The sequence below is a fragment of the Haliotis cracherodii genome, unplaced genomic scaffold, assembly GCF_022045235.1.
Source record: "Haliotis cracherodii isolate W230 unplaced genomic scaffold, xgHalCrac1.p SCAF_5, whole genome shotgun sequence".
Taxonomy (NCBI): Eukaryota; Metazoa; Mollusca; class Gastropoda; order Lepetellida; family Haliotidae; genus Haliotis; species Haliotis cracherodii.
The window spans coordinates 6,835,114-6,854,490 of record NW_027266308.1 but is presented as its reverse complement, the minus strand read 5'-3'; the positions used below and the strand labels follow the sequence as shown (position 1 = coordinate 6,854,490).

Here is a 19,377-nt window from a genome sequence, read left to right as displayed (position 1 = left end):
GGTCTGGTGTAGGCAGACCACCATAGCGACGAACCTGAGGGAAATACACAGACACATCGTGAATCAGTTAGAGAGTTGGGGTAGAGCTAGGCTATCAGGTAGTTTCTATATCCGAGCAGGGTCTGGTGTAGGCAGACCACCATAGCGACGAACCTGAGGGAAATACACAGACACTTCGTGAATCAGTTAGAGAGTTGGGGTGGAGCTATCAGGTAGTTTCTATATCCGAGCAGGGTCTGGTGTAGGCAGACCACCATAGCAACGAACCTGAGGGAAATACACAGACACATCGTGAATCAGTTAGAGAGTTGGGGTAGAGCTAGGCTATCAGGTAGTTCCTATATCCGAGCAGGGTCTGGTGTAGGCAGACCACCATAGCGACGAACCTGAGGGAAATACACAAACACATCGTGAATCAGTTAGAGAGTTGGGGTAGAGCTAGGCTATCAGGTAGCTCCTTAATCCGAGCAGGGTCTGGTGTAGGCAGACCACCATAGCGACGAACCTGAGGGAAATACACAGACACATCGTGAATCAGTTAGAGAGTTGGGGTAGAGCTAGGCTATCAGGTAGTTTCTATATCCGAGCAGGGTCTGGTGTAGGCAGACCACCATAGCGACGAACCTGAGGGAAATACACAGACACTTCGTGAATCAGTTAGAGAGTTGGGGTGGAGCTATCAGGTAGTTTCTATATCCGAGCAGGGTCTGGTGTAGGCAGACCACCATAGCAACGAACCTGAGGGAAATACACAGACACATCGTGAATCAGTTAGAGAGTTGGGGTAGAGGTAGGCTATCAGGTACTTCCTATATCCGAGCAGGGTCTGGTGTAGGCAGACCACCATAGCGACGAACCTGAGGGAAATACACAAACACATCGTGAATCAGTTAGAGAGTTGGGGTAGAGCTAGGCTATCAGGTAGTTCCTTTATCCGAGCAGGGTCTGGTGTAGGCAGACCACCATAGCGACGAACATGAGTGAAATACACAAACACCTCCAAACAAATGCTTTAACCTACCACTAGCCTACCAAATCACTTACAAAATATTGATTGAAAAATCCCTTTCTTGAATGAGTATCAAATCTGTGTTTAACCCCTCTAAATTGAAAACACAGTAGGTTTATCCCTCATTTGACTCACCTCAGTTGGCCCTATCTGACTCCCCATCTTCACACATGTATTCAACCATACTATACAGATCAATCTTACACACTAATGCTGACGACATGTAACATTTATCATTTGTCACAGCTGGGAGTGAAACACATTTCACTGGGACGGAGCGGAGGGCATCAATAACTAACATGCAAATTACTGACGCAGGTACGGGGACTATGTAGGCCATGTAGCAGTGATTCTGAATGCATGAAATGTTCCAGATCCTTGCATTGAAATCCTATCATTGGGTGTGTTTTGACCGAATCACCGGTAGATTCCAAGAAAACGTGTGTACAGCTGATTGCAGTTTCCGGCTTTGTTATGAGAAAATACACAAGGTAATCTTAATCCCTGGATGTAAAACAATGCTTAGCGGAACAAAAAATACAATTTAAACGGTAAATAAACATGTCTGCTGATTTTTTATCTCAAATTTCGAAATTTGTACTGACCAAGTTTCTCATCACCCGTTTGTTAACCGGAATTCGCTGAAGGGGTAGATCTAAGGTGTAATTTTTTTCTGCGCTTGACATTCGATTTTTTTTCCCAAAATACTGAATCAGCTAGAGGGGGTGCGCATTATACATGGGTGTGCAGTATACTCAAGAAAATACGGTAATATATATTACATGGAACACTGAACTTACAGTTTCATCAGAGAGCTGCTTGATCTTATCCCAGATGACGGATGGACCTGATTCACTGAGGAAGCGGGCAAACAGACCTTCAAAACCATCAAACTCAGTCCGGATTTTCTGAAAATTAAATTCACTTTCTGAATTCTACAAACAAAATTAACTATAAAAAAGAATAGGTTGTTGGGATGGATATGACCAAAATTGTTACATTCCAATGATGAGACCGCATCAGTGGTCTAGTGGCAGAGCGTCCTGGATAGAGGAAAGTCCGGGGTTCGATCCAAGGTCGCATCATACCAAAAGACGTTAAAAGATGGTACTTGTTGTTACCCTGTCTGGCGCTCGGCATTAAGGGGCTAAAACAAGGACCGGTCGGCTCAGAGTCAGTATACTGTGTCTGAGTGAGGTATTCATGTTAAACTGTGGCATGGTATCTCAGTGGGCTAGCACCATAAATCGGCATCAGTCCGGACTAGTACAAGCAGCCACACACTCACACGTGGATGCACGTCGCTATATAAGTGCAATAATCTTGTACGCGATGTTCAACCCCATTTCACCTCACCTCACACTTCAAAACCACAAACCTCAAAATCAAAATGCAGCAGCTGGAGATTTCAAGCCAAATCTCACGCCTCGCCCAATATTTTTCTGCTTACCTAATATGACACCGTATGGAGCAAATAACTAATATGATGCATCCTGCGTTGGTTTTATACCACAAACTGGGGACGAGTGGTATAAAACTGAACGAAGATCACATAAAACCACATATACCACTTGTGATCCTGCTACAACAAATGTACATCTTACCGACATTTTTCAATCTGCCATTGTAAACATGTTAAAAGAAATTAAAAAATTGAAAATTGATAGAAAACAGCTGTTTCAAAGCTGAGGATAACTTGTGCTGTTTTCCTGCTGTTTTCCTGCTGAGAAATCCATGTGCAGTCTGTGTTCTTCAGGGCGGGTTATAGGGTATTTATTTGCATTTATATATTATTAATAAAGTTATGACTGGTACTCTTACTGACTCTTCACTGTCGTAATCATAAGCGTCGGCTAAATACATCCATATCTCTAGAGTTAAGTTACAGGAAATACTCACATCTTTCATACCACCTTCATGGCAAGGACATCATCAGTGTCTGTTTAGTACATCCACGACACCAGTGTGAAGTTACAGGACATACTCACATCTTTCATTCCACTTTCAAGGCAAGGACATCATCAGTGTCTGTTTAATACATCCACGACACCAGTGTGAAGTTACAGGACATACTCACATCTTTCATTCCACCTTCATGGCAAGGACATCATCAGTGTCTGTTTAGTACATCCACGACACCAGTGTGAAGTTACAGGACATACTCACATCTTTCATTCCACCTTCAGCTGTCTGCACCAGCTTCTGCAGCTCCTTGTTCATGGCGGTCTGAGCATCTCGGCGGGTCAGCTCCTTGAACTCAATGTCACTGGGAGTTCGACGGTGCCCTCGAACAAATGCAGTCTGAAAAATCATTTCACAAAATCAATAAAACATTTACAAAAATTACCGAATCTTACCCATTGACAGCATGATTCAATTACTGTAAAATCATTTTGCTCAACAACTACAGGTGTACATCTGTTCTTAGCCCAAGATTCCTAAGGCCTCATATTTTTTAAGTTGGTTAATCGAGCCTGACACACACACACAAAAAGAGAAATCAAGAAAGGATCAAAATGACTTTTTGAGTGACAATTTTATTTGACTACTCCATGACATTTTATAACCGGTGTTTGTACAAAATGGTGAATAATATGTGTAAAAATCTTTAATCTAACAGAGAATCCAACCAATTATCTTTCGGTGTCTTGACATGTTAAAAAGTGTTGCTTCTAATTCATTAGTACCACTAGTAATCTGGAAGTTAAAAATTATCGTTTCAGTGAAGGACTAAGGAAAATAATATCATTAAACCATAAGTATTTCTTCTGCTGATAATTATTATTTTGTGGAGTGTACTCACTACTGTTATATTGAGGTCATGCATATGGTGTGCATACACAAAACCCATGGATATGCACATGAATCTTTTCATCTCAAGTACAATCAATCCATTGATATCTTAATCCCATGGTTCCCAGTAGATCTGTGTTCAGTGCATGTGATGTTGAATTCTACAGTTGTGAATGTTCTGCACTGATTCCTTCCCTTATCCCTCTCTAGGAAGTTTTGAGTAGAATTTACAGTGTTTGAAACTGGCACCAGTCCTTTAGTCCTTGCCAAACTGCCCAATAGTTAAGGTATCCTAAGGACTAGTAGAAATTTGCCATTTTAAAGGGTTTTGTTATATGTTATCATTATAAGGACTAGTGGACTTAAACTGTTAGTTTCTAACGTTGATTTAAGAAGACTTGTAATAGATTTTGAAAACCTTAAAAAATAATTAAAAGTGCATGCTTGTAAACATTATGACACGATATCTTGTAATCTTTTGCCATTTTGTTAATCTACACTTACAACTGGTATAAATAGCAGGATAAGTACATATATATATATATATATATATATATATATATATATATATATATATATACCGTATTCGACGTAGTAAGCGCCCTGCTCTAATAAGCGCCCACAGCGATATTTGCTAATATATATTGGCAATTGAACAATCCCAAATAGTTTGATCAATGTACACAAGATTTATTTATTCGTGATTAGTGAGTGAGTGAGTGAGTGAGTTGGGTTTAACACCGCTTTTAACAGTATTCCAGTTATATCATGGCGTGTCAGCTTAATGTGGGAGGAAAGCCCGAAGTGATGCAGGTCTCAGACGTTTACCACTTCGGTGAAACCCACGAGCACGGGAATGGTGCTGACAAACCTAGAAACATAATTGGGGCGAACCGGGATTCGAACCGACAATCATAGGTTTCTGGCGTGCCCAAGGGACGCAACTCTGCACAGCGAATCGCCGCGCCGTAGACGACTGGGCCACCCGTGACCCCTATTCGTGAATAATACGCACTTGTGTGTTATGTGCACCCTTAATTATGGGCAATTAAATTCTGGAAAAATATATCTGTCGTATATAAACAGTCAGGCTGTCAGCATAAACCACAAAATTTATCTTAAAAACTCTGTTTTTTCCACCAAAATAACATTCTAATAAGAGCCCACTATTTCTAATTTTGAGAGCGCCCTGGGCGCTTATTATGTCCAATACGGTATGTGTGTTTCCCATACAACACTTTAATGAAAACACAAACGTTGACAATGGGATATAGAATGTACTAATTGTGAACACTCAAACAAGTATTATAGCAGTAATGAATAGAATTATCATAAAAATGCCCGCATGTGATCAGAATTCTGTTGGCCACTGTAACAACGGGCTGCTATCTATTGCTATGTGACGTCACTGGTGTCATTATTCTTGTTTGTGTCGCATCCTATATTATGTTCTATGATTTTGCTATATGTAATTCAGTGACCTCCGTTGTAAGAGTTTGACTCTTTAATCTATTAATAAAATCACAAACGTGGTTACTTTAAAAATGAATATCTTTGTAAACAATTAATGATATTAAAAAACATAACAGTGTCAAATAACACATTTATGTTCGAGAATTTTCATGAGAAATATGTGAGGTGGGTGTTGGAAAATCCAAAATGGCTGTTACTGACCGTATACGGTCTCATATTAGGTCAGTAACAACCATCTTGGATTTTACTGACGATATATGCGGGCTCATTTCGGGTTAGTAGTTCTGCTCCTTGATTGGTCACTCTCTTTGAGGCATTATAATAGTCGATATAGTGACATATTCAAACAGTATATATATAGGATATTACATGTGTCAAGTGAAATATGTTTCTCTCATCCAGTGACAGGGGCAAGCAGAGGTCCAGATAAGCTTTTGGTGTTGTGGGTATTTTACCCATGCATTTTAAAAGCATTGGGTATCAGTAATTCTATCTGGGTATTCAAATTTCTGTTACCCACTAATTTTTACACATGTGGGTATTTAAGTTCAATATTTAAAAACACTATTCATCTAGTCCCTCCAAACTGGTGTCGTGTGGGTTCGAGAGCTTTATAGGACTAAAAAATACCACGATACTTCCACAAGAAAGTGTGATGGCAAATGATCATGATGTAACTGTCATCGTGGAGTTGGGCAAGGTTGACGGAATGCCTGTTTATAATTTCAAAATAAGTTGTTAATTTGCTAATCGATACGCAGAGTTCCTTCACAATATTTTGATGATACGCACAAGTTTTATTTTTGTAGCATATCTGTAATGTTCGTTGCGTATTTGATACGCTTGGATTTGATTTTACTGTGTATGTCTGCATTTCTGATGCGTACTTTACGCAGATACGCAGCTTATCTAGAGCTCTGGGCAAAAGAGATATTTTCACGAGTGGCGTACGCATGAATGAAAATATCTCCTTCCCCAATCACTGGATGAGAGAAACATGGTATTTCACTCGACAATTGAAATATCCTGTTTATTACATACTTTGTGAGTAGTTGACTACCCGAAACTTAAATCATTTCATTACAAATGTAAAACCTTGAAAGGTAAACTCTCCCCACCTAACACACAGGGACCATTCACAACTCCTTGTGTTTGCGACTAAGAAAGTAGCGTTGTGTTTGCAAAATTTTAAAGAATATAAACTAAAGTATCAAAAAATATTTTGGGTTATGAAAATTCTTCATCATACATTTAGATATGATTATATACAAAATGAAGCTTAACAAATAATATTCTTGAAAACTAAGAGACCACCTTTGGAAGCGAAAGAATACACGCTGGTCAAGTAGCAAAAATGGCATTTTGCGAAACGAACAGTCTCGATTGACAAGATAATAACCAACTACAAGAAGTGATATTTACTCCATAAATGACCATCTGTCATTATCTCGCCTTGTCAATGTGGAACTCAGGTAAAACAATTTGTTTACGGGCTAGACACGAACGATAAAGGGAGACAAATTGAAGGGAGGTAACTCTTGTATGACAACAGTTTTGTAAAAGTGTTATGCTCACTACAGTGAAATAGCAAGTGTTATGTTCACTGCAATGAAAATATCACTTTACTTAACTTCAGAAAACTCATTCTTTCACACTGGAGAATATAATAAAAATTGAAACTAGGGATGTCACGATACAACTATGAATGGGTCCATGTGTGAATTGAGTGAGAGAGTTGGGTTTAACTCCGCTTTTAATAGTATTCCAGTTATATCGCGGCGTCAGCTTAATGTGGGAGGAAAGCCCGAAGTGATGCAGATCTGAGACTTTTACCACTTCGGTGAAACCCACAAGCACGGTTATGGTGCTGACAAACCTAGAAACATAATCGGGGCGAACCGGGATTCGAACCCACAATCTTAGGCTTCTTGGATCCCAAGGGACGCAACTCTGCACAGCGAATCGCAGCGCCACAGATGACTGGGCCAACCGTGCCCTCCACCCCCCCCTCCCCCACGCCCCCATGTGCAAAACAATACCGGATAAAAAAAATATGATATGATAATACATGTGTATGTGTATTACATATCGTATCATCTGATAATATTATCAATGCATCATTGTATTGGTGAATCGTTACATCCTGACTTGAAACAGTTACACTCTATAAATTTAACAATGCTCAGAATGTCACTCACAAATGGGGAATTGTTAAGTTAGCATTCACAGTCAATAATTCCTGGTCCAAGTTCACCAGTGGTTGATAGTGTGAGCATCAACCCCATGATTCAGGGCTCAAAGAGACATGTGACATCACAACACATACCATCGCAACACATACCATCGCAACACATACCATCGCAACACATACCATCACGACACATACCATCACAACACATACCATCACAACACATACCATCGCAACACATACCATCACAACACATACCATCGCAACACATACCATCGCAACACCTACCATCGCAACACATACCATCACAACACATACCATCACGACACATACCATCACGACACATACCATCACGACACATACCATCACAACACATACCATCACAACACCTACCATCACAACACCTACCATCACGACACATACCATCACAGTACAACATCACAACACATACCATCACAACACCTACCATCACGACACATACCATCAAAACACATACCATCACGACACATACCATCACGACACATACCATCACAACACATACCATCACAACACCTACCATCACAACACCTACCATAACACCTACCATCACAACACCTACCATAACACATACCATCACAACACATACCATCACAACACATACCATCACGACACATACCATAACAACACATACCATCGCAACACAACATCACAACTATCACACTCAACAAAGATGTTTCCCAAACAACTGATATATTAACTTCTTTGATAGGCATTTAGAAGTTGGAGTACTAAGTAAGGATAAGAATTTATGGATGAACAACTTCTTTATTACAATTCAGAGCGATGTTTCGGTGTAGGTTCTAACACCCTTGCCTGATAACGGTGTTAAAACCTACACCGAAACATCGCTCTTAAGTGTAATAAAGAAGTTGTTCATCCATAAATTCTTATCCTTACTTAACTGATCTATATATACTTGATGTTTCTATTCTGCCCCAGGAACTCCCTTGGGAGATATCATCATGTAAATCACAACAGCAATAAAGTTTTGTCATTCAAGACTGATCGTTGCAATAATGGCTATGAATAATTCACCCTAACAATGGGTTAAATTCTGATTTTACTGGCCTACGGTTGCATTTCCTAGTGTTAAATTCTGCACCCTAGCATACTTGTCAGGGTCTGCATATATTATCATATTTTGTCCGTGTTATCTAGAACTTTCCTACAAAGAAGTACTACCTAATAAACATGCCATCAACATAAGAATACACCCATAAAATGTTCATGGTGAAGTTAAACATGAGCTTTAACCATTTGTTAACATCAATAGGTGAAGAGATTCAGCATGATTTGCTTGTTTGTTGAACACCGCACTCAGCAATAATCCATCTATAAGAGGTCTGTAAATAATCAAGTCTGGACCAGTAAATCCAGTGATTGATATCATGAGCATCAATCAAGAAAAATGAAATATGATGACCTGCATCAACCAAGTCAGCGAGCCTGACCACCCGATCACGTTAGTCGCCTCTTACGACAAACATAATCGCCTTTTACGGCAAGCATGGGTTGCTGAAGACCTATTCTACCCCGGATCTTCACTGGTCTAGTCTTTAATAGTATCATGCAATCAGATTTAATACCTGTATCAGAACAGGTGGCAAGGTAATGCTTATAAGTCAATAGTAGGGGTAGTTTTAGTCTGGGTTGTTGCAAAACTTTGTAAATACAGTCGTGCCCCGCTTATACGGACTTCAGATATCCGGAAACCTCGGTTCCCGAACGATTTTCATTCAAAACGAAATAATTACTATATAAATTTACCCTTATATACGGAAATTCAGTTTCCGGAACCGGACGGTCATTTTCATAACACAAAACACTGAAATACACACAAAATTGTCTCACTTTTCCGGACAATACACTTCTGCTGGTGGTAATCCTTTGATTCGTGAGAAGTCAATTAACCAAGTGACACTGAGTTACACTGTCAACCAGCGAAACGTAAGCGACACACAGTTACAGCACGCGAAAAAAGAGAAATTTGAGTGGATGTATCTGTTTGTTCTGTCATCTGTCATGAGTTGCATAATTGAAGGGAAGTAACTCTTCCAGTAAGAAGCTGGTTTTAGTTATACGGAAATTCGTTTATACGGACGAATTGTGAAATGACGCAGGTGTCGGTATAAACGAGGCACGACTGTATTACTTTGTGAAACTTGATTCAGAATGCAAATTAGAATCAATAGAAGTAGTCTATCCTTATAGTATCATCAGGCTAAAATTGGCGATACAGTGATACATCTGATGAGGATCAAAATGAAGGAGTTCAATATGAGGTTTACCAAATGGAGGTTAAACAGGAGGAGGTTCATTAGGAGGTTTACCAAATGGAGGTTAAACAGTAGAGGTTTAATACGATGTGATGCAATGCATAAGAAACACTTCTGGTATGTGGGTGAAACAACCTCTATCCTCAGTTGGGAAGGCGGTATCAATGGATGCATCTTCACTTATCATGCAGCTGAGTGAGTGAGTTGGGTTTAACGCCGCTTTTAACAGCATTCCATCCATATCAAGGCATGTCAGCTTAATGTGGGAGGAAAGCCTGAAGTGATGCAGTCCTCAGACGTTTACCACTTCAGTGAAACCCACGAGCCCGGGTATGGGGAAGACAAACCTAGAAACACATTTAAAAATGTGGTCCTTTTTTCAAATTTAGGGATTAAAAGTTTGTTTGTTTGTTTGTTGTTTAACATCTCACTCAGCAATATTCCAGCTATATGGCGGCGGTCTGTAAATAATCGAGTCTGGATAAGACAATCCAGTGACTGACATCATGAGCAACGATCTAGGCAATTGTAGGGATTAAAAGCACAAGGCCCCGTCCTAGAATTATCCCTGTATGTGGATAACTGAATACATTCACAGCAACATGGAGGTTTATTTAATGCTGAACTGAAATCGTCACTATATGGCTGAACCGATGAAACGTTAAACACACGTCACACACTGATGCTTAATTCACACTGAACATTATTCCTTTACAAAAACATCAAATGAACGTAAAGCCTGTCTTGGTCATACCAGCAAACCAGAAGAAAAGAATATGATAGACTTGCTAATGGTTGAATTTGACATTTAATATGATCAGGTGAGGTGAAATGAACGCTTTAAAAACAAGGCTCCACGACCGCCCCTAACTTCTTTTGAGGTAAGGTGAGGTGAGGTGAAATTGGGTTTAACGTCGCGTCCAAGATTATTGCACTTATATACCGACGTGCATGTATGTGTGTGTGTTTGTGTGGCTGCTTGTACTAGTCCGGACTGATGCCGATTTATAGTGCTAGCTCACTGAGATACCATGCCACAGTTTAACATGAATACCCCACTCAGACACAGTATACTGACTCCGAGCCGACCAGTCCTTGTTTTAGCCCCTTTATGCCGAGCACCAGACAGGGTAACAACAAGTACCATCTTTTAACGTCTTTTGGTATGACGTGGGCGGGGATCAAACCCCGGAACTTCCTTTCTCTGGGCGGACGCTCTACCACTAGACCACAGAGGTGACTGAGAAGACTGTAGACTATTCCTCTTGTTTTAACATTTGCTATTTCAAGTCTTAGAAAGCATTTAAAAGTGATGCACACATAAGGAAGATAATTTATGGATTTCAACGTCTTTATTATGAGGAACACATCGTTTCAGTGTACCGTATTCAACGTAATAAGCGCCCAGCTCTAATAAGCGCCCACGGCTTATATAGGCTTATGAGGGAACAATCCCAATTAGCACCCTTCTGATTGATCAATGTACACAAGACTTATTTATTCGTGTATAATATGCACTTGTGTGCTATATGCACCCTTAATTACGGGCAAATAAATTCTGCAAAAATATATCTGTCGTGACTTTTCTTTTGTATCATTTCAGGCTGTCAGCATAAACCACGAAATTTACAATCTTTCAGCTCTTTCACTAAAATTATTTTCTAATAAGAGCCCCTTATTTCTAATTTTGTGAGCGCCTTGGGTGCTTATTACGTCGAATACGGTATATACTTACACTTTCATGGGATGAATGATGAAGGAGTAAGCATATACTCCGAAACGTTGTGTTCCTCATGATAAAGAAGTTGACATCCATAAATTGCTTTCCTTATTTGCTATTTCCCCCAAAATGGCTCAGTGGGAGGACAATACTGTGACATAAATCTTCTACTTCCAAGTCTGCTGAGACAGACAATAAGTTACCTTCATCCAGACTCATAAAAAAATTCTACTGTCATCAGACCACACAAAAACACTTATTTGTGACAGGTTATATTAAGTGTACAATACATCAGCCAGCATAGGTTTAAACTGTTCACCGGTGCAGAGCTCTAGATAAGCTTTTGGTGTTGTGGGTATTTTACCCATGCATTTTAAAAGCATTGGGTATCAGTAATTCTATCTGGGTATTCAAATTTCTGTTACCCACTAGTTTTTACACATGAGGGTATTTAAGTTCTATATTTATAAACACTATTCATCTAGTCCCTCCAAACTGGTGTCGTGTAGGTTCGAGAGCTTTATCGGACTCAAAAATATCACGATACTTCCACAAGAAAGTGTGATGGCAAATGATCATGATGTAACTGTCATCATGGAGTTTGGCAAGGTGGACAGAATGCCCGTTTATAATTTCAAAATAAGTTGCTGATTTGCTAATTGATAACGCAGGGATACTTCACAATATTTTGAAATGACGCACAAGTTTTATTTTTGTAGCGTATCTGTAATGTTCGTTGCGTATTTGATACGCTTGGATTTTATTTTACTGCGTATTTCTGCATTTCTGATGCCAGTTACGTAGATACGCAGCTTATCTGGAGCTCTGCTGGTGTGACAAAAGCCAGGAGGGAAGTCATTTAATAAACCTTATAGTCCGGCAGAGAAATGAATATTTTCCCCCAACCCAGAATTAGGGGATAAAGTTTTTTTATTGCTGGATTTGTTTAATGATGTACTCTAGATTATGAAACTGACTGATGACACTCTGTCATCTTTGGGCATTTTGAAATATTCAAGATGGCCGACAAGATGGCCGCCAAAACATGAAAATATCGCTTCCTTGCTAACAGTATGGAATATGATACCACTTTTGGAGCAAATCACTAATATTTTGATTTCAACTAATTAGAATATGGTATTCTAAATGAACTGGTATCATTTAAAACATAATTTGATTCTTAAATAAGCAAGATAACTGGCAAAATGCCTGTCGAAACATTATAAAGTCAACAAGCACGGCATTCTTTTTAAGGATAATTCTGAACTTTCAAAAATGAATATTGGCTCAAGGTTTTCTTCACATACATACAATCATCATCAACAACACGGTTAGTGAGTTGGTTGAAGCAGACACTGGAGCTACAATGTAATAGGAGAAGGCCTCGTAAGTGTGTGACTTGTGCCTAATCCATTTGGTTTTCCGAAATAAAATATGTTTAATTCAATACCGCCGCTGGTAGTTTAATTTGTGAAAAAATAGCAGGACATTCAGCTGTCGGGGCTATGGGTCAGTGGGTGATTGACGATTTGTGATGGCGCCAGCTGGGGGCGGAGACGACACACTTTCCAAATTATTTCTCAACCTTATCTAATGCTAATTCAACAAGAGACACAGAGACACATAGTTTTTGATAGAGGCTACTTGTTATAATACATTGTTGATTAAAATATGTAAAACTATGTATCTCTGGCTGTCTTGTCATCCCTTCATTCAGTAAAGTGGACTGTTCCAACTACACACATTACCTAATTATAAATCTCATCCAGGCATGGCATACCCACATCACCTAATTGTATTTTGGTACCTTGTGGGGAGAAATTAGGCGATCTGGGAGGATACCGTTATATCATCTAACATGTCCAACTCTGCTCTTAAGTAAACAAGAACCTAATCAGTGAGGGGTCCTTTATCATCCATATTTGACTGCTTATAAAAATCTTATATCTCTCCTCACAGCTGGTTATTATATATTTTTGCTGCTGAATATTCGAAACAGAGTGATTGAGTTGGTACAACACATGTATACGGTTCCAATTTAAATGACTGCAGCGCTCCATTATGAAAACAAGTTGTTTTAACGCCGCTCTCAGCAGCATTCCAGTGATATATGACGGCGGTCTGTTGTATATGAAATAAATGCAAGTTGAATCTTGAATCTTGAAAGTTGCAGCTTTTCCGCAAATCAGTATGACATGCAGTATACAGTATATCAACTGCAATATACTGTATACAACATGCAGTATACAGTGTGTTTGCTTGTTTTTGTAAAGGCGTCAATGCGGCAATACGACAACGCGACAATGTCCCTTCCAAGATTCCATAGTGATCCGTGCAAATAAAACTGAGTTATGAAATAGAAGTTTAACATGCCAGTTAAAAGATAAAGTGTAAAAATGCGCTGATGAGTTCATCTGCATGCCGAGTCTATACGCTGTGATGAACAATAATGCTCTGAGCCAATACATTTTGTCAAATGTATGACATGTATTACCTGTAGGAACATATTGCTTATACTCGTCCATGTTTTTGACGGACAATATAATTTACATGCTCGGTAATAGTGAGGACGGGCATCATTGTGTGTTTCCGTGCTTTGTTCAGGTTGACTTGTCCTTGCATGTGTTTGTGACGGGTGCCACCTGTATGGCAGAATACGCTCACCTTTCGCGAACACCCGTTGGATGGCCTGAACCACTTCGGATTTGTATCCCACATCAGTCTGATACACCGTGATATAACTAAAATACTGTTCAAAGTGGTGTTTAATGCGATCACCGTAGTGTGTTACTGCAACTGTCCAAATTTTGTGTAGTGATGTTATGTAATATGTAAAATAAAGCATATTCAATTATCCAATTGATTTGATTAGAGTATACTTGCGTCAGTGTATTTTATTAACGCCCAAACCCGTATTTGTTAAACACATATAATAACAGATCATATACACGCATTGTGCCTTGACTTACTATTAGCTTTAATAGGCCATTCCGGAATAAAATAGTTCCCCCCAAAGCGAGAAACATCTGTTTTAGTTTGTTTACAAGAAATGTATTCCCCAAAATATCCTCATTAGATGAGAAGGTCCGTTAAGAACTACCTCAGTAAGTCAATCACAATGACAGAGCGTTGTAATACATTTACATCAAGTACAAAATGGCCGACACGATAAACGTGACGGGAGATATTTCCGAAGTTGTTAATTAACCTGTGACGATTTCAAGCCTTTGTCATCACTGATCAATTGGCCGATCATTGAAAGGTGATTGTAAAGATGTGTCAAATAGATACTAAGGTAAATTCATAGATTGCTGTAGATTGTCACTACGATAGTTTGGATTTTTGGGTTGTTTTTTTTCTCTAGGATGGGTATCCTTGAACGGCATGCAACCAAACTCTATGACTTATCCCAGAGTATGCTAAGACGCTACGTTCAAAATTAAAGGGTCTAAATGATGAAAAACAACGCTTCTGTATGAATTCGTACTTGGGAATTCCCAGGGTTTTCCCCAGGAATGTGGAAGTAGTCAGTGTTTACGTAATTTCAAGAATACAGTCACCTGATAAACGTCATGTGACCCACCTCTCGTCCTATGGAAAAGCCGTATATCGTGTAAACTTCACATTACAAAATTAGTTACTGTTATAACCAAATGAAACACAACCCATTATCCGATAGAGGTAACTGTGCATAGCGGAGGGATATGTTATCTCAATAAACTTGGTAGCATGGTTTGGTTTGACTTCTTGGCGTGTGTCTGAATTCCATTAACATGTTACATATCCTAAAACTGACTTATCAGCAAATCTCGCTGCACTGCGCGCGACAGATACTAGAGCAAGGCCTGCCAGAAATACGAAACTTAATGCTTCCGAAAAGAAGCCTTGGGTATCACGTGCGTCGGGGGACCAGCGCCATCTGATTGGCCGTTAACAGTTGTACAAGGCGGAGCAAAAAGCATCGTTTTTCCGTCCATTTTACGCTTGAAAAACTCGACGCTTTTCCGGACACTTTCTAGACGCTAACCAATTAATCAGTTTTAATTGTTGTTTTTTATAATTTGATTTCAAAATGCAGTGGGAATTTATCTTATTTTGTAACTATAGAACATTAACAATCGTTAGAAAATCCACAAGCATCCCAGTTGACACTGAATAATATAATAACAAATGTATATATAACGATATATACTGATTTGGGGTTTTTCATAGACAATATTGCCTATTATTTTTATTAATTACATTTCCAAATGAAACTATTTCATTAAGAATAACATATTCTAATATGTTGATGGCAAAACAATAGTGATATGCACCAAAAGTAGTCCCATATTCCATACAATTAGCACGGAAGAGATATTTTCATGTTTTAGCGGCCGCCTTGGCGGCCATCTTGAATATTTTAAAATGCCCAAATATGACAGAGTGTCATCAGTCAATTTCATAACCTAGAATGTGTACTTAAACAAATCCAGCAATAAAAAAAACTTTATCCCCTAATTCTTGGATTTTGTCCTCTCTGCCAGACTATTAAACATGCTCAACATGTATAACTATCTACATGATCTAGGCCATCTCTGAAGACCCTCCCCCAGGCCGTCATACTTTTCCATACACAGCCAAACCTCAGTGTTATCTCGAACCCCGTTATCTCACATGTACCGATATCTCAAACCTATTCTCCAGTCCCGACCACCACATGATATAAATACATTTAAATATGCTCGCTTATCTCAAATTTGAGAAAAATACACAGCGCTACATCGAGTCGAACCTTGGCCTACTTCTTCACCATAGAATTTTAGATAGAAAGTTGGTATTTGCCACATTAACAGTTCTGAAAAGTGCAATTATATCTCGTACCTTTCCTCACACATCTAACATCGTGGTTGAAGAACAGTTTAAATTGCTCAACCAATCATGTACAGTCCAACTTGGAGTAGACATGAGTCAATACATGGTGCTTCCTGGTTAATTACCGTATTTTCTTGAGTATAGTGCGCACCCATGTATAATGCGCACCCCCCTCTAGCGCGTTCAATATTTTGGAAAAAAAGAAATTTGAATATTATGCGCAGAAAAAATTTACACCGTACCCTTTCAGCGAAGTCCGGCAAACGAACGGGTGCTGAGAAACTTCGTCAGTGCAAATTCGAAATTTGAGATAAAAAATCACCAGACATGTTTATTTACCGTTTAAATAGTATTCATTGTCCTGCTAGGCATTGTTTTATATCTAGGGATTAAGATTACCTTGTGTATTTTCTCGTAAACTAAGCCGGAAACAGCAATCAGCTGTACACACGTTTTCTTGGAATCGACCGGTGATTCGGTCAAGACACACCCAATGATATAACTTTATAGGATTTATAGGTAATTAGAAAAGTGATTGGCTGAAACCTGATGAAATAAATCCTGTTGGTATATACAAGGGTAATGCTGGCCCAATGTGGTGTGTTCCTGTACAACAGGATGTCCTGAAAACCACCAATGTTAAGTGTCCTGGTGCATGATCAACTCCTTAATCTTTAAGACACATTCATACATTCCCCACCTCCTCTGAATATGAACATCTTAAATTCCACATCAACATGTTTCAACTAGCCGTCCCTTGTATTATTCATAGTTCATACGCATGAATAAATTACCTTGCTTTTAAAGTCATGTCTTTCTTGGTAAATATCTATTTGGGGAGCTGTAATATTGTATGATTACAATTAGGGCTGGGACGGGTCCAAATTTACTACCCGGGTACCCACCCCCCTATTACCTGACCCTACCCGGGTGCCTGTAGATATTTAGAGATAGGTACAAACTGACTGATTTGGAAAAGTTTGACCGTAACCCTGGCAAAATGTATTTATACAAGTGTAAAAGGATCCGCTCATGCATACACTGAAGTTTAATGCATGAAGTTTTATCTTTATTCAAACATATAGAATTAAGAAGGAATGGGTGCATTGTCAGAAAGAAATGGGAATATTAGTGACTTATAGTGTAACCATAGAGATTTAGATAATTTTTGTCATTAAACAATATATATCACGTGACTAATCACGGGTCCGGGTAGTCCTGTGGGTACCCGGGTCCTACTCAAGACCCACCCGGACCGAGTACCCGAGTTACCCGTCCCAGCCCTAATTACAATCATATCTTGGTGTTGTGTGACAGTTTATTATAACAATGTTGTGGCAATATGGTGATGTAGGCATGGAGGGAGAATGTTGTGGCAACATGGTGATGTAGGCATTATAATAGAGGGAGAATGTTGTGGCAACATGGTGATGTAGGCATTATAATGGAGGGAGAATGTTGTGGCAACATGGTGATGTAGGCATTATAATGGAGGGAGAATGTTGTGGCAACATGGTGATGTAGGCATTATAATGGAAGGAGAATGTTGTGGCAACATGGTGATGTAGGCATTATAATGGAGGGAGAATGTTGTGGCAACATGGTGATGTAGGCATTATAATGGAAGGAGAATGTTGTGGCAACATGGTGATGTAGGCATTATAATGGAGGGGGAATGTTGTGGCAACATGTTGATGTAGGCATTATAATGGAGGGGGAATGTTGTGGCAACATGGTGATGTAGGCATTGTAATGGAGGGAGAATGTTGTGGCAACATTGTGATGTAGGCATTATAATGGAGGGAGAATGTTGTGGCAACATGGTGATGTAGGCATTATAATGGAGGGAGAATGTTGTGGCAACATGGTGATGTAGGCATTATAATGGAGGGAGAATGTTGTGGCAACATGGTGATGTAGGCATTATGATGGAGGGAGAATGTTGTGGCAATATGGTGATGTAGGCATTATGATGGAGGGAGAATGTTGTGGCAATATGGTGATGTAGGCATTATAATGGAGGGAGAATGTTGTGGCAACATGGTGATGTAGGCATTATAATGGAGGGAGGATGTTGTGGCAACATGGTGATGTAGGCATTATGATGGAGGGAGAATGTTGTGGCAATATGGTGATGTAGGCATTATGATGGAGGGAGAATGTTGTGGCAATATGGTGATGTAGGCATTATAATGGAGGGAGAATGTTGTGGCAACATGGAGATGTAGGCATTATGATGGAAGGAGAATGTTGTGGCAACATGGTGATGTAGGCATTATGATGGAGGGAGAATGTTGTGGCAATATGGTGATGTAGGCATTATGATGGAGGGAGAATGTTGTGGCAACATGGTGATGTAGGCATTATAATGGAGGGAGAATGTTGTGGCAACATGGTGATGTAGGCATTATAATGGAGGGAGAATGTTGTGGCAACATGGTGATGTAGGCATTATAATGGAAAGAGAATGTTGTGGAAACATGGTAATGTAGGCATTATAATGGAGGGAGAATGTTGTGGCAACATGGTGATGTAGGCATTATAATGGAGGGAGAATGTTGTGGCAACATGGTGATGTAGGCATTATAATGGAGGGAGAATGTTGTGGCAACATGGTGATGTAGGCATTATAATGGAGGGAGAATGTTGTGGCAACATGGTGATGTAGGCATTATAATGGAAGGAGAATGTTGTGGCAACATGGTGATGTAGGCATTATAATGGAGGGAGAATGTTGTGGCAACATGGTGATGTAGGCATTATAATGGAGGGAGAATGTTGTGGCAACATGGTGATGTAGGCATTATAATGGAGGGAGAATGTTGTGGCAACATGGTGATGTAGGCATGGAAGGAGAATGTTGTGGCAACATGGTGATGTAGGCATTATGATGGAGGGAGAATGTTGTGGCAACATGGTGATGTAGGCATTATAATGGAGGGAGAATGTTGTGGCAATATGGTGATGTGGGCATTATGATGGAGGGAGAATGTTGTGGCAACATGGTGATGTAGGCATTATAATG

The 19,377-nt window shown here is 39.5% G+C and overlaps 1 protein-coding gene across 5 annotated transcripts in view; it reads right to left on the bottom strand.

Moving 5' to 3' along the window:
- Positions 1-19,377, bottom strand: part of LOC139442323 (UTP--glucose-1-phosphate uridylyltransferase-like) — a 105,670-nt gene that overhangs the window by 31,711 nt on the left and 54,582 nt on the right. For 4 of the 5 annotated variants that reach the window (XM_071223117.1, XM_071223115.1, XM_071223116.1 and 1 more), the window contains exons 2-3: positions 3,176-3,310; positions 1,810-1,917 (exon numbers count right to left, since the gene is read on the bottom strand). In XM_071223117.1, coding sequence (XP_071079218.1) covers positions 1,810-1,917; positions 3,176-3,310 — 243 coding nt within the window. Of the gene's footprint in view, positions 1-1,809; positions 1,918-2,997; positions 3,006-3,175; positions 3,311-19,377 lie in introns of those variants that run through there. The other variant, XM_071223118.1, reaches the window with a different exon arrangement.